General features: G+C 34.3%; 2 protein-coding genes and 1 non-coding gene across 10 annotated transcripts; 2 read left to right on the top strand and 1 right to left on the bottom strand.

Annotated features, from left to right (window-relative positions):
• The first annotated feature begins 2,667 nt into the window (after positions 1-2,667).
• Positions 2,668-7,547, top strand: LOC108338911 (uncharacterized). 8 transcript variants are annotated; one of them, XM_017575978.2, is made up of 7 exons: positions 2,678-2,802; positions 3,566-3,925; positions 4,226-5,304; positions 5,923-5,960; positions 6,042-6,237; positions 6,744-6,849; positions 7,368-7,547. In XM_017575978.2, the coding sequence occupies exons 2-6, from the start codon at positions 3,772-3,774 to the stop codon at positions 6,744-6,746; spliced, it is 1,470 nt and encodes a 489-aa protein (XP_017431467.1). In that variant the 5' UTR covers positions 2,678-2,802; positions 3,566-3,771; the 3' UTR covers positions 6,747-6,849; positions 7,368-7,547. The 8 variants fall into 8 exon arrangements, with proteins under 8 accessions (XP_017431468.1, XP_017431471.1, XP_017431467.1 ...); XM_052878038.1 differs by having other exon boundaries at positions 2,679-2,802; positions 3,566-3,682; XM_017575979.2 differs by lacking the exon at positions 3,566-3,925 and having other exon boundaries at positions 2,668-2,802.
• A 2,144-nt stretch (positions 7,548-9,691) lies between these two features.
• On the top strand, positions 9,692-13,339 carry LOC108338844 (serine/threonine-protein kinase-like protein ACR4). Its single transcript, XM_017575887.2, has one exon. The coding sequence runs from the start codon at positions 10,436-10,438 to the stop codon at positions 13,196-13,198; it is 2,763 nt and encodes a 920-aa protein (XP_017431376.2). The 5' UTR covers positions 9,692-10,435; the 3' UTR covers positions 13,199-13,339.
• A 77-nt stretch (positions 13,340-13,416) lies between these two features.
• On the bottom strand, positions 13,417-13,488 carry TRNAT-UGU (transfer RNA threonine (anticodon UGU)). The gene has a single exon. It is a non-coding gene; the product is annotated as a tRNA-Thr (tRNA).
• Between the last annotated feature and the right edge of the window lie 907 nt (positions 13,489-14,395).

Raw genomic sequence — 14,395 nt, 5'->3', positions numbered from 1 at the left:
CCAACGCCACTACCCTCACCACTCTCTGCTGGACCTTCACGTAGGTACAAAATCTCATTCTCATCATTTTCTACAATAGCTGGTTCGTCCACCCCATGCACAACATAGAGGTTCACTTTCCCCAAATAATTAGCCACCTTCATCATGTTCATAGCTCCTTTATCATCATCAAGCTTATGTAAAACATGTTGGATATTGTAATATAATTCTTTTACTTCCATGTAACCCATATCTTTAAGTGAACCTAATACTCCAAAATAACACCATTTATCGGGATCTACGTCCCAATAAACTATCTCCCCACCCATATACTTAAAGGGGACTTCTTTGATCAAGGTCCCACCGTGATGGACCACAACCTGAAACATGTCATTACACATCCCTACCCGAACCCTGCAAATGCAAACGGGGACCACTAATTTAAGTTAAACTAATATCTATGGGACCACTATCAACCATCAAAACAAGACAACTTTTCACCCCTACTTAAACCCCCTATAAAGCGACAACAATGATAACATATACAACAACTACATTTCATAAAATTATCAAACATAAACCCTAACCTGATTTGCGATTTCCAATTTGTGCTTCAGATTTGCGGTTTCCAATTCGCGCTTCAGATTTCAACACACTTCCTCCACAATGATAAATCCCAAATTACCAATTTCTCTGCAACCCAAACCCTAACCTCTGATTTCTTAACCACAGTAATATGCACACATTTACCCTCTCACAGCCACGTATTACCCTCACACAGCCACGTAGCAAACTTTAGTCCACCCTGTCAGCTGGCCCGTTAAAAAATTAACGCCGTTACCAAAAAGGATTTAATTGCACACTTTTTACAAAAGTTGGGACCACATTGAACTTCTAAAAAAACGTAGGACCACATTGAACATTTGGCCCCTTTCGAGGGACCAAAAGAGGTATTAAACCTTGATTATTTGATTCGCCATGACATTATAAATTAGAGCTGTCAAAATAGGTCACAACTCGCGGGTTAATCCGACCCACCACGAGTTTGAGCCGAGTTGGATTTGAAAAATTTGTACTTTTTATGCGGGTCAGATTTCAACCCGACTCATTTAAACCCGGCTCATGCGGGTTGAACCCGTGGTGGGCCGGGTTGAACCCGTGGTGGGCCAGGTTGACCCACCAACCCACCTACCTAATTTTAATTTTATAAAAAAATATTTATTATTTTGTTTTTGCTTGAAAAAATTATTTAAGTTCCTTATTTTCAAAATTAATTAAACACCGATGTTGAAAGTGAAATTTGAGAGTAAAATTTATTTAGATTTGAATTATAGAAAGTTTGTAATTTTCTTTTATTTAAAAAAAATTGTAATTAAGGGAGCCAGTGAGCCAACCCGTTTATCCACAAACCCGTGGAGGGTCGGGTCAGGTTCAAATTTTTCTAGCTCGCTAATAAATGAGTCGGGTTGGGTTGGCTCACTAAGTGACCAATCCGTGGTGGGCCGGACCGGATCGAACCAGAGGACTCGTTTTGACAGCTCTACTATAAACAACCTTCTATTAACATTGAAACTAATAATAATAAGGTATTAAGAACTATAATGTGAAAAAAATAAAATATAAAAAGGATATTTATTATAATTATTTTTAGAAAACTCATTTTACCTGCATTTAAATTGTACTGTTGTTTGATTTGATAAGATGAGAAGAAATAAATATAAATATGTGATTATACAGTGTATATTATATATAAATACATAATTATTTAATTAAGCGCATGTCTCTTCGAACCACTAATTAAATTAACAATCAGTTAAATGAGTTTAATCAATTAAATTAGTCAAAACTTATAAGAATACAATTTTTAATATTAAAATCATCAAAACTTACCTGCTCAAATTTTACTTGATAAAATTTGACCATCACAATTATCATAATCTAGAAAATTTTGTTTTGTTCTTGTCTTACTCCTAAATTTGTGCAATTTCTTTAACTCTTAATACTTTATAGTAGGACACACATTAAAAAACTTTGTTATAAGAAAACTTTAATATTGATATTATTTTTGAAGATATTTACCACTTATCCCATACATGATATTCCTTAATTGATCAAATACAATGTCTGTAATAAAAGACAATAACGTTGTACTAATCAAAATAATCAATAGAATATGATCAAGTTTATTTTATCATTCAAATTGTTACATTTATGAATCTAATTTGAAAATAAACTCTGATAATATTTTTTTTTAATTTTACAATAAAAACCTTTGAAGCCAGTTGTCATTAGACACTGATGTTTAAAAAGAAAGTAAGACTTTTTTGACAAGATAATAGAGGTAGTATTCAAAATTCAAACATTTGAAGAATACAAAAAATTATCCAATAAGAGAAGTGGATAGAGTGAGGCCCAATAATAGACGGCGCTGTTGCAACCCACTCTTCCCACAGCCTTACACGTGTCACAGCAAAAGGCTTGTCTATAATCTGCTTTTGTTTAGCCTCTCTCACCAACTCCATTAGGGTAAAAACACATCACAAATCTTGATTAAGAAAATGATCATTTAACACTTTATCTTTATTATATTCAAAAACCATTCCATGGTCTCTCACACATTTTTTTTTAATTTTAATTTATATATTATTATAATTTAAATATTAAAAAAAAAAATCATATGGTGTGAAAATTCATGTTCTTTTTTCTATGGTTATTGACGAAATTACCACTCTCTTAAACCAAAGCAATCCTCCCTCTAAAAAGCTTGGTCTTCCTAAATCAAACAAAAGCATCATCCTCTGCAACATTTTCCATCTCCATCAGGTATATCATCGTTCTCTGTCTCACTTTCTCTCTATGTTTCTCTTACATTCACATTCTTCTTTCACACATACACCTTCACTGCTCCTTCTGTCAATCTTGGGTGCTTCTACCTTTTCACCTACTAAAGATGCAATGGGGTGCTTACGAATTAATATCTTAGTCTTACTCATAAATATGCTTGTCAATGCCGTTGTTCCAAGCATAAGATGATGAATTGGAACTGATTTCCTGTGAAGGTTCAAAATATTGTCATTTCCCCATTTAGTTCTTTATTAAATGTACAAGTGTTTCATTTCAAGAAACAATGATAGTAGGCGCGAAGTTTCTTGAACAGATTTTTGTGTTTTTTTTTTGTGTGTTTGGCTCAAGTGACTATTCTTCTTAGAAGGGTCTGCTTAGTGATTGGGGGACACTGCAGTAGATCTAAGAAAACTAGATATTGCGGTGTGGTGCTGCTGAAAAAATACAAACCTGAAGGAAGAACAATAAATTTTGTATGAGAAAACCCTCTAGTTCCTAGGTGGGGAAAATTCCACTGTTTCACTGATAATTTTCATTCCACACCCTCTCACCTGTTTTTCGCTGAGATGAGATCTTGTAATTCTACATTTCCCATGGTTGAAAAATATCTATGAATTACTGGGATGATGCCCAATCCAATTCAGTGTATTCGGGTACTCCTAGGATGTATGCACAATGTTTTGTCTTACTTTACTGGACTCGTTCTTTTCCTCATTTTGCAATTCTTCTGATTTTCAAGCAGTGAGGGGTGGGGGAAGATGGATGCATACAATGTTTGATTGCAAGATCCTTATCATTGTTGGGTCAAAATCCCACTCCTTGGAACTGCAGCCTAAAGATCTCAAATGACTGACCAAAAGTATTCTGGCAAATGGATGCAAATAATTTTTCCATTGCTCCTGATTTTCTTTTTTATTGTATTAATATTTTGTCATCTTTGATTCTGTAATGCCAAATTTGGCTGCACCCACAATTATGTGGCTTGTGTTCAATTGTGCAAGACCTTGTATACCTGCCTTCGCAGTTCAACTGTCTAACCAAATTATTCTTCTTCGATCTTTTAAAGAAATCAGGAAGCAGTTTATATACTTTATGCCAAGGGGTAGGTGAAGTGATTCTTTTGCACCGGTTAATGGATTAGAATAATGATTGTCTTAGTTAGGAAGACAATGTAAGTTTCAGTCTTCCATTACTGGTTTGCAGAGCTGTTTGAATTTTGAAAACTATGGTCGTCTTAAAAAGTTATGTTATTGATTTCACAGAAGGTATAGCTCCTATGACTTGGCCTAGAATTGTGCAAGGCAAGGGCAGTTGATCTGGATAAAAAATTACTCCACCTTTATTTACATTTTTCTTTTAGTTGTACAGTCTGTTGGAACATGTCTCATTTAATTGTGTGCAGCACATGCAGGGTGCTTTGGCTATACGATGCATATAGGTTTGAAGAAGGCAAAGTCACCTGGAAGAGGCTTCGAAATACATTTAGGTAAAATGAGAGACAGCACAGTGCTGATTTGTCACCAAAATAACAGCGAAGTAGTAGAAGCATCTGCACCTTCAGTTGAGAAAGATTTTGCCTCTTCAGTAAAAGCAGCTACTGAAGCTCCTCCATCGTCATTTCAATTCTATGTCTGGTCAGATGTGGGAGTTAGTCTTCATGTTGATTTAAATTTGTCCCCAACAGATTGGACTAATAGGTTTAGAAACGAGGTTTGCATAAGTGAGAATCTGCATGAAAACAAATCCCGAAGCCTTTGGCAGGATCTCAGTGACTTAGCCGAGAATTCTACACAAGGAAAATCTTCCTTTCTGTGGAGTACAAATTCTGGACAAATTGATGAGCATGATAGTCAGGCCAGGTCTCCCTCAAGCTTGAAACTGACAAAAGATGGAGCTACAGATTTAGATAAACAGAATACAGATGGCAGTCCTTTGATATGTAATTCATTGACTCCATGCAGCATGACTGTAAAAGTGAAAGATAATTTACAGGAAAAGCATTCAACTCTCTCAGCTGAAGCTAGAAATGGTGCACTGAACACTTTTATTTGTGGTGCTGAATCTTGTGCTAAAGACAAGTCTAAGAAAATCATCGATTCAGATGCTACCAATATGCCATTCATCAAGTCAATCTGTGATTCTGTTGTCAAATCACTGTCATATCCTGGCATACTAGAACTTCAAAATTCAAAACCTGATAATGAATGTTTTGAGGATTGTGCTCTGCTAAATGATTCTTGCTTTGTGAATCCTAGTTTGGTGTGTGCTGGAGCTTCAGTAAGTAGTTCTGTGGGAGTACAAAACTCAGAAGTTATAAATTGTCGTAAATATGGATCAGTTTCACTCTATGGCAATGATGATTCCCTGGATTTAAGTGATCCAAAGAGCACTTTTCCTGACATGGAACAGGGTAGACTTTCCAAAACTGAGATCATTTTTGAAACTGATAGCAACAATTTCACATCACTAACTGATGAATGGGTATAGTTTTTTTCTTTAGCCTTCTAGATATATGTACGTTTTTGTCTAGTACAAACATTAGATTTGATGTGGCTGAACTATTCTAGTTCCAGTTTAATTATAGGTTTTGGGATAATACTGTGGTAGACAGATGTGATTTGGAGAGCCTTTCACTCAAAATCAAAATTGAAAACTGAAATCTTGATGTCTGTCAGGTCTACCCTCTCTAGAATAGGTATAGAAGAATTATTTTGGAAGAATTTGAAATCTTCCACTGTAGAAAAAGAAATATGAATGGTTCTTATCATCACACAGTTATATTGATATTATTACTAAAAGCTGTTTCCTACGTGGCCACTAACACTTCATACTTTTGTATCTTGGAATCATCCATCGTAGCCACTAACACTTCTGTGAATTTTTATCATTTATTTCTGTGATGTGTTGGAGATGTTAGGTTATGTTAGGTTATGTTTTACGTAAGAAAAGAACGTTGATCATTTAAGTATCGGCAACCTAAAGATTTTGTGATCCTTTGCAATCTTATGGAATGTTGGTCTCGTGTACATATTATTTGTCTTGTTTTTTTTTTAGTTAATCATTTACTTTAAGTGTGCTAAAACATTCTTTTGCTTGCAGGAGGGTGGCAGGATTGTTGATCGAAGGGAGAGTTCAGAGTAATTACTGTTCTATGTTTTTCAGTGTTTTTAAAGTGCTTTTATTCTACTGATTTGAGTATATTTGTACTGCGGTTTCAGATGCTCCCAATTTGGTGATCCACCTAAGAAATCTAGCCTAGATTGTGATGATCCAGATTCTAAAATGGAGCTCAGAAAAAAGAGAAAAAACAGAGACTCTGAGATTCAAGTTTCAAATGGTACGACAAGAGTTTTACGAAGCATGAAGAATACTGGTATGAAGCTGCCCAGAAGATCCATGAGGCTAATCTCCAAGGTGCTTTGACATTTCATTATGCATTAAAGTAAAACTAATGAATATAAACCTGAAAAGTAAATGAAGTTATTCAGTTTGATTGCAGTGTTCAGTGTCTTACGAGTTGCTAGTTGCAACATTTACCTGATATTCAAATAGGATGTACATCTTTAAATGGCCATTTATTATGCATTATTTTTTCCAGATGAACCGCCTCATTGTTATTGCTACTCAAAGTATTCTATTCTCTCATATTAAGTTAAAAGATTGGTGTTTTGAAATTCAAATTGCTTTATGGCATATTAGCTTAAATTCTAATGTTTCATTTGCACTAAAACCTGCAATGCAAGAGCTATTTTGTTCATCTTTTGTTGTATACTTGAAAAAAAGGTAGGCCTGATAGTTGGCCTGCCTGTTGCAAACTTTACTTTAGATGATAATTTTTTTGCCAAAGTTTAACTTTCCGAGTTGCTTATCTACCTGTTTGATTCTTCTGTGTATTGATATTATTTGTTTTTCTTGTTCAGTGAGTTCATGAAGTGCTTGGTGCGTTATTTGGGGTAATAAATTAGTTCCAGATTTTTCAACAAGTCATAATCCACTGTTCAAAAGTTGAAGAATGATATTTAATAGGTACGAACTAGCCCTCATCCTAATTTTGACCAACATATAAGGAGATATGAGATAGGTCATGAAATTGATCTTACATGTTCATATGACATATTAGAGAAATCAAATAACTCAATCCTCATGACTTACATAGTTTTCCTTGTAAATCATTTTTCTGTGGAATCACTTTGGTATGTGATCAAACTTTTGAAATCATAAATTGAAACAAATATACGTAAAATTCCAATCCATATAGTTTTATTATTTCTGTCACCTCTCTTAAATTTGTTTTGCAAACTGGAGACAATTTCTTTGTTTTCTGTTTTCATTCTAGATATGTTTTCAGATAACAAGAGTAGTGTCTCTTTTTTTAGATTTTCTATACAAAATGGTGAAAAATAGGCACATGAAACAGATTGGAAACAACTTTTTTCTGCTGTAAACTAAAATCTGGTTATTTGGTGAGAGGCCATTTGGCCTTTCAGTCTAGTTACATCAATTCAAATTTAGATGGTGCTGTTAATCATGTTAATTGTTTGCAGGTTGCTCATTATTTTGGAAGAGGTTATATCCACAGTAATTAAAAAGCTAGGTGACATTTTTGGAAGATTTCAGTTATCAAACAACTAAAGAATGTGCCATAGTTCTGTCTATTTTTGGCATTTAGAAATGATAAAAATCATTGTTTGTTTTAATATTTATATTTATCCTTTAAGACACTATTTCTGATTGTATATTTATACGAGATCATATTATTTACCATTAAATTTTCTTAAGTTTGATGTCAGCCAATCCGTGGGTCTGTCAGTATATAGTTTAGCATGTAAATGTATCCTCATCCCTTCTTGTGTTTGTAGAAAACTGAGCACATTTTTCTCCTTTTTTTATGAGATAGTCATGGTATGATTAATCTTTTTATAAGAAACAGGACTATCTTTAGTGGAGTTTTCTCCATCAATATCTTTATTTTTATTTTGTTTTTGAATTAAGTTATATAATAATTGTTAAAATAGGTTAAAAAATAGATGCAGAATTAATATTATGTTTAATCTTTTTTATTTAAAAAGTTAAATTAAAATAGTTTTATTATTTTAAGCAATATAGTCAATTTCCCCCTCACATATTATAATACTTTGTTACTAGATGACCCAACAATACTATTTATATTATCAGTGCATGCATAACTTAGAAATTGGTGTGTTTTCCTTTTCCTTCTAAAGATTATGAAAAAGTGATTTTCTACAATTAGCTTTTCAATCCAAGGGAGAAAGCATTAATATATAAACTAATGAAGAAATAGGGTTTATTTGAGTCTTTAAAGGGGGAGACACAATTGGAGGCATATTGGGAAGGTTAGGTAATAAATAAACTTCCAAAGAAGTGTGAGATGTAAACCATGAAATTAGTTTAATTGCATTTCCCTTTCCTTTTCTTTTTATGGCTACGTTTCATCTATTAAATGCATTTCTCACAAACCATATTAATTAGCTTATTATCTATAATTCAACTCTCAACTTTTTAAACTTCCAACTTCAAATTTTCAAATGCATCAACGTTGGGAGCAATTATGTTGACCCAAATAATGATTCAAAAAAAGTGATAATGTGAAAAGGATAATAAGATATGGAAAAGGGTAATAGTATTTGTTTAAATGATATACAAATTTAAAACCACTGAAATTAATGAAGAGTATTAGTACCTTGACTGTTCAACATGTCAAATACATTCATTTTATAAGATATTATTTCACTAATTTATAAATTCATTTTACAAGATATTATTTCATTAATTTATAAATTCATTTTACAAGATATTATTTCATTGATTTATAAAATGATACAATGTGATTGATTGAATAAAATCATTATTAAAATTCATAACTTATAATTTGAGTGCTAATAATAGTGTGAAAGTATTATTATTCATCAATGAAATGCATAAAAAAGTTCAGAATAACCATAGTGAATATAAAAATTTTCAGAATAACAATAGTGAATATTCCATATGTAAATTTTCACAAAATGTGAAAAAAAATATATTAAGAAAAACAATTTTACCGACAATAACGAATAGAATATATAAAAGAATATGTATAAATATGATGCATACAAATTTTAATTCTGAAAAGTTTTGAAACTAATCCAACTAACATGTTTTAATGATTAATGTACAGTATATTTGACATCGAAGGAATATAAGTGTTGATTAAATTGATCTAAAATATTAAAAATATAACTCAAGTACTTAATTAATTTAAGACCCTCAAATTGATGTCTATTTAAAGTGTTCATTTATGAACATACAAATAAATACTTAATACTTTTTATATTTTCAGCTTTCCTCACATGGCATTACAAATCACATCCATAACATGTATTACTTTTCTCTATATTTTATTAGAAAAATTGAATGAACTGAATTTAAGAGATTCATGTGTAGACAATTCTCCATTATCAAGTTCTCACAAGAAAAACAGAAATCGAACTTCTATCCACATAAAACAAGTTTGTCAAATTACCAAGTAGACTAAACTTCAGCAAACAGAAAAAAAAACACACACACAAACATATATATATATATATATATATATATATATATATATATATATATATATATATATATATATATATATATATATATATATATATATATATATAACAGAAAGACGATGAAGCAGACAAGAGGAAGTGAAAGAAAATGAAGCAACCTGTACAGAGAGAAACTTGTTGAACAGGAAAGTGAGAGAAAGAATGGAAGTAGAAAATGAATGGTTTGAGGTGTGATGTGATGTTTTGTATCGTTCCAAGTTGGAAGCCATTAGCCACACTTGATGAACAAAGTAAGATTTGGAAGTGGTGGCCAAAAATGGAGTAGTCCAAGCATGAAAACATTGAATTGCATTAACTTTATCATTTATTAGCTTCACCAACACTTTGCCCATAAGTATACAAGGAGCAGTTTTCTGTCATTTAATGCACCGTCTCTCCCCCACCCTCTTGTCTGCAACAACAACAATACCCTGCAACCACCCTCAGCAATCTATCTACATCTCCTTCACTTTCACTTCCTCTTCCCATCTCCAACACCCCATGCTCCAAAATGCATTGCAAAAACGCTTTTCACAATGTGGGCTGGCCACCTCATTCAAACACCTTCTTGATGCAGTGATTTAAGAGTCTCTTTCGTCATGAAAACAGTTGGATTTGTTGCAGCCTTTTATGCAATCTTTTTGTCTTTCTCACCTAGCCAGCAAGAAGCATGGGATTTTCTTTCCTATGCATTGGAAATGGCAGAACAGTTTCGTTCCTATCTATTTGCCTTGGCTTAAATGAAGAAGATTCTCAATTTGCTTGCTTTTTTCACCTTCACTACTCCTTTTTCTTGCATTGCTAGTTATTCACAGAGTCTGTACGAAATCGTGAGGTAATGGTGTTATCATGGGGTTTTAGTTCTTAACAAGATGAGGTTTGCAAGATTTTTTTTTCCCTCTAGACTGCATTAGCCTTACCGAATAGTTTTCTCTCTGGGAAGTGAATGGAAGCAAAGCTATATACTTTGATCAAACAATTTTGTTATTAGGCATTCTACATTCTGCATTTTTATCTGGGTAATGTTTTGGTTTCTTTGTATTATGGGGATCTCGCTAAAGCGTCAGTTGTTGAACGAGAATCCATGTTCATTTAGGCTTCTGTTTGAGCTGGTGGTTTTATCGTACTTGTGGTTACAAGTAACAAGCCTTGGTTCCATGTCATCCATTGCCATCTCGTACGGCGAAAAGGGTTCTGTGTTTTGTGGTTTGAAATCTGATGGCTCTCACACAGTGACATGTTATGGAGGCAATTCAGCCATAATCTATGGAACACCAGCCCAGTTTTCATTTGTTGGTCTAACAGCTGGAGACGGCTTTGTCTGTGGGCTTCTGATGGGTTCCAATCAACCGTACTGCTGGGGTAGCAGTGCTTACATTGAAATGGGAGTGCCACAACCTATTATCGGAGGAGCACAGTACCTAGAAATCAGTGCTGGTGATTACCATGTTTGTGGCTTGAGGAAACCTTTGACTGGAAAACACAGGTACATTTCCTTGGTTGATTGCTGGGGCTACAACATGACCAAAAACTATGTGTTTGGGGGACAGATTGAATCAATCACAGCTGGTTCCGAATTCAATTGTGGTCTTTTTTCTCAGAACAGGACTGTGTTCTGCTGGGGTGATGAGACTAATAGCCTGGTGATTAGTTTGATTCCACAAGACAAGAGATTCCAGAAAATTTCAGCCGGTGGGTATCATGTGTGTGGAATCTTAGAGGGAGTGAATTCCAGGACTGTTTGTTGGGGGAGAAGCTTGAACCTTGGGGAAGAAATTTCTGTGGCACATGCAGGTCAAGGAAACGTTGATTTGGCTCCAAATGATCCCATGCTTTCTGTAGTGGGAGGGAAGTTCCATGCATGTGGGATTAAGAGCTATGATCGTGGAGTGATTTGTTGGGGCTTTATCATCAAACGAAGCACTCCATCTCCTAGAGGGATTAAGGTTTTTGAAGTTGCAGCCGGTGATTACTTTACTTGTGCAGTTCTTGCTGACAAATATCTTATGCCTTCATGTTGGGGAGTTGATTTTCCCACCTCACTTCCTTTAGCTGTTTCACCAGGAATGTGTCAACCTGCTCCATGCCCTCCTGGTTCATATGCCATTAATCAGCATAAAGGTCTCTGCAAATCACCAGATTCTCGTGTTTGCATGAGATGCAGCGGTGCTTGTCCTCCTGAAATGTATCAGAAGAGTGCATGCAATTTGGCTTCTGATAGACTGTGTGAATATAACTGTGCCTCTTGTTCTTCATCCCAATGCTTCACGAACTGCTCCTCTTCATACTCCAATGCTTCCACTGAGAAGAAAACTGAAAAATTCTGGGCTTTACAGTTGCCAGTTGTAATTGCCGAGATTGCTTTCGCGGTTTTCATAGTCAGTGTGGTGTCAATAACTGCAATTTTATACGTCCGCTACAGGCTAAGAGATTGTGAGTGTTCAAAAGGGTCAAAGGGGAAGAAACTCAACGGGAGTTCATCCCTGCAAAACGAGAATAAGGTGAGGCCAGACAATGAGGAGTTAAAGATCAGAAGGGCTCAAATGTTCACCTATGAGGAACTAGAAAGTGCAACTTGTGGATTCAAGGAAGAGTCCATAGTGGGGAAGGGGAGTTTCTCTTGTGTGTTCAAGGGAGTGCTGAAAGATGGGACAGTTGTTGCTGTCAAAAGGGCAATAGTGTCTCCCAACATGCAGAAGAATTCCAAGGAGTTTCACACTGAACTTGACTTGCTCTCAAGGTTGAACCACGCTCATTTGCTCAACCTACTAGGCTATTGTGAAGAAGGTGGAGAGAGACTTCTTGTGTACGAGTTCATGGCTCATGGCTCCTTGCACCAACACTTGCATGGGATAAACCAAGTGTTGAGAGAACAGTTAAATTGGATAAGAAGAGTGACTATTGCAGTGCAAGCAGCACGTGGAATTGAATATTTGCATGGCTATGCTTGCCCTCCTGTGATTCACAGAGACATAAAGTCCTCAAACATTCTGATTGATGAAGAACACAATGCAAGAGTGGCTGACTTTGGTTTATCATTGTTAGGTCCTGCAGATAGTGGTTCACCACTGGCTGAACTCCCAGCTGGGACTTTTGGCTATCTTGATCCTGAATACTACAGGCTTCATTACCTCACAACCAAATCAGATGTGTATAGTTTTGGTGTTCTTCTTTTGGAGATTCTGAGTGGTAGAAAAGCCATTGACATGCAATATGAAGAAGGGAACATAGTGGAATGGGCAGTGCCTCTTATAAAATCAGGAGATATAGCTGAAATTTTGGACCCAGTTTTGAAACCCCCTCCTGATGTAGAAGCCTTGAAGAGAATAGCCAATGTGGCTTGTAAGTGTGTGAGGATGAGAGGGAAAGAGAGACCCTCAATGGACAAAGTGACAACAGCTTTGGAGAGAGGTCTTGCACAGTTGATGGGTAGTCCATGCATTGAGCAGCCTATTTTGCCAACTGAGGTGGTTTTGGGAAGCAACAGATTGCACAAGAAATCATCTCAAATATCCTCAAACAGGTCAGTTTCTGAGACTGATGTGGTAGAACATGAGGACCAAAGGATCGAGTTCAGAGCACCCTCATGGATTACCTTCCCCAGTGTGACATCTTCTCAGAGGAGAAAGTCATCAGTGTCTGAGGTAGATGTTGATGGGAAGAATAATGCAGAAGGTAAGAACTTGAGCAATGTTGGAGGTGGTGGTGATGTTTTGAGAAGCCTTGATGAAGAGATTGGTCCTGCTTCTCCAGGAGAGAGGATGTTCTTGCAACACAACTTCTAACCATGTGTGTCACAACTTTAGAGTTCTACCACAACTCATGTACTGCTGTTTCATGTAACTTTGTTTCTTCACTCTCATCATTGTTGCATTGTCTAACTATTATTATTTAAAGCATTAAGGCCGTTTTTAGTTCTGACAAAATCAGTCTTCTTTTGCCATCGTAAGATACTACAAGTTTCTGTTTATAGAAGCAAAAAATAAGAAAAAGGGAAAAAAACTGCCCTCACGCAGGATCGAACTACGGACCTTCAGTTTACAAGACTGACGCTCTACCACTGAGCTATAAGGGCTTGTTGATAAATAAACACACAAGTAGTATATTAAACACAATTTGAAACTGAAAAAAAATAAAAACGACAATATATTATTATACCTTTATCCTATATAAAATAATTCTGTCTTTCTCAACATAAACCTTTATTTAACATACAAATTTTTGTGCTTATTATTTTTTTTAATTTCAACAATGAAAGTCTTCAGAGAGGGACTTCTATATTTTTTAATTGACACGTAGTTGAGACTTTTATTTTTCTGAAGTTTAGTATATTATTTTATTTTTCAAATTTTTATTTTTACTATACTAATGTACAAACCACTTGTATATCATAGTAATTGAAAACAATGTTAAGTATTCAATTTTTAAAGTTGAAATACAGTTTACTTATTTAATTTAAGTTTAGGATAAGTATAATACTAAACATTTTAAAATATTATAATATAGTTTAAGAATATAAATAAATGATTAATATATTAATATGATAAAAAAATCAGAAGTTAAAAGAATGGTAAACCTAACTTTGTGTTTTTGATAGAGAAATTGACCACTTTTAAAATATCTAAATTTAATGATTTTGAATTGTTATTTCAAATTGTTGTTTCTTTTCATTTGAGAATTGACATTAACAGAAGAGCAGTCAACAATGCATTAGTGTCGGTGAAATAAATGACATTCAAAATCAAATTGAAGACAAAATATGGGGAATAAATTATAAATATGAGAATAAAAAAAAATTAAACTCCTATTTTTATATGAAATTTGAAATTATCTAATTTCAAATAATATAATTACTTTCATAAAATTTTAGAATTTCATTTTTTTTTAAAATTCGTTATTCAAACAACATGTTTTATCCCAAAACAGTTCATGTTGAATAAATGACCACCTTGATAAAATTTCCTATATAAACATATTTTAAA

This window comes from Vigna angularis, chromosome 5, assembly GCF_016808095.1.
Source record: "Vigna angularis cultivar LongXiaoDou No.4 chromosome 5, ASM1680809v1, whole genome shotgun sequence".
NCBI classification, from domain to species: domain Eukaryota; kingdom Viridiplantae; phylum Streptophyta; class Magnoliopsida; order Fabales; family Fabaceae; genus Vigna; species Vigna angularis.
The sequence above is the reverse complement of the archived record's forward strand: the minus strand, read 5'-3'. Positions and strand labels throughout refer to the sequence as shown.

Coding starts and splice junctions, on each gene's coding strand:
- LOC108338844 (XM_017575887.2), top strand. CDS start 10,436: ATGTTTTGGTTTCTTTGTATTATGGGGATCTCGCTAAAGCGTCAGTTG.
- LOC108338911 (XM_017575978.2), top strand. CDS start 3,772: ATGCCAAATTTGGCTGCACCCACAATTATGTGGCTTGTGTTCAATTGT. Junction 3,926..4,225: donor TATATACTTTATGCCAAGGG/GTAGGTGAAGTG, acceptor AATTGTGTGCAG/CACATGCAGGGTGCTTTGGC. Junction 5,305..5,922: donor CATCACTAACTGATGAATGG/GTATAGTTTTTT, acceptor TTTTGCTTGCAG/GAGGGTGGCAGGATTGTTGA.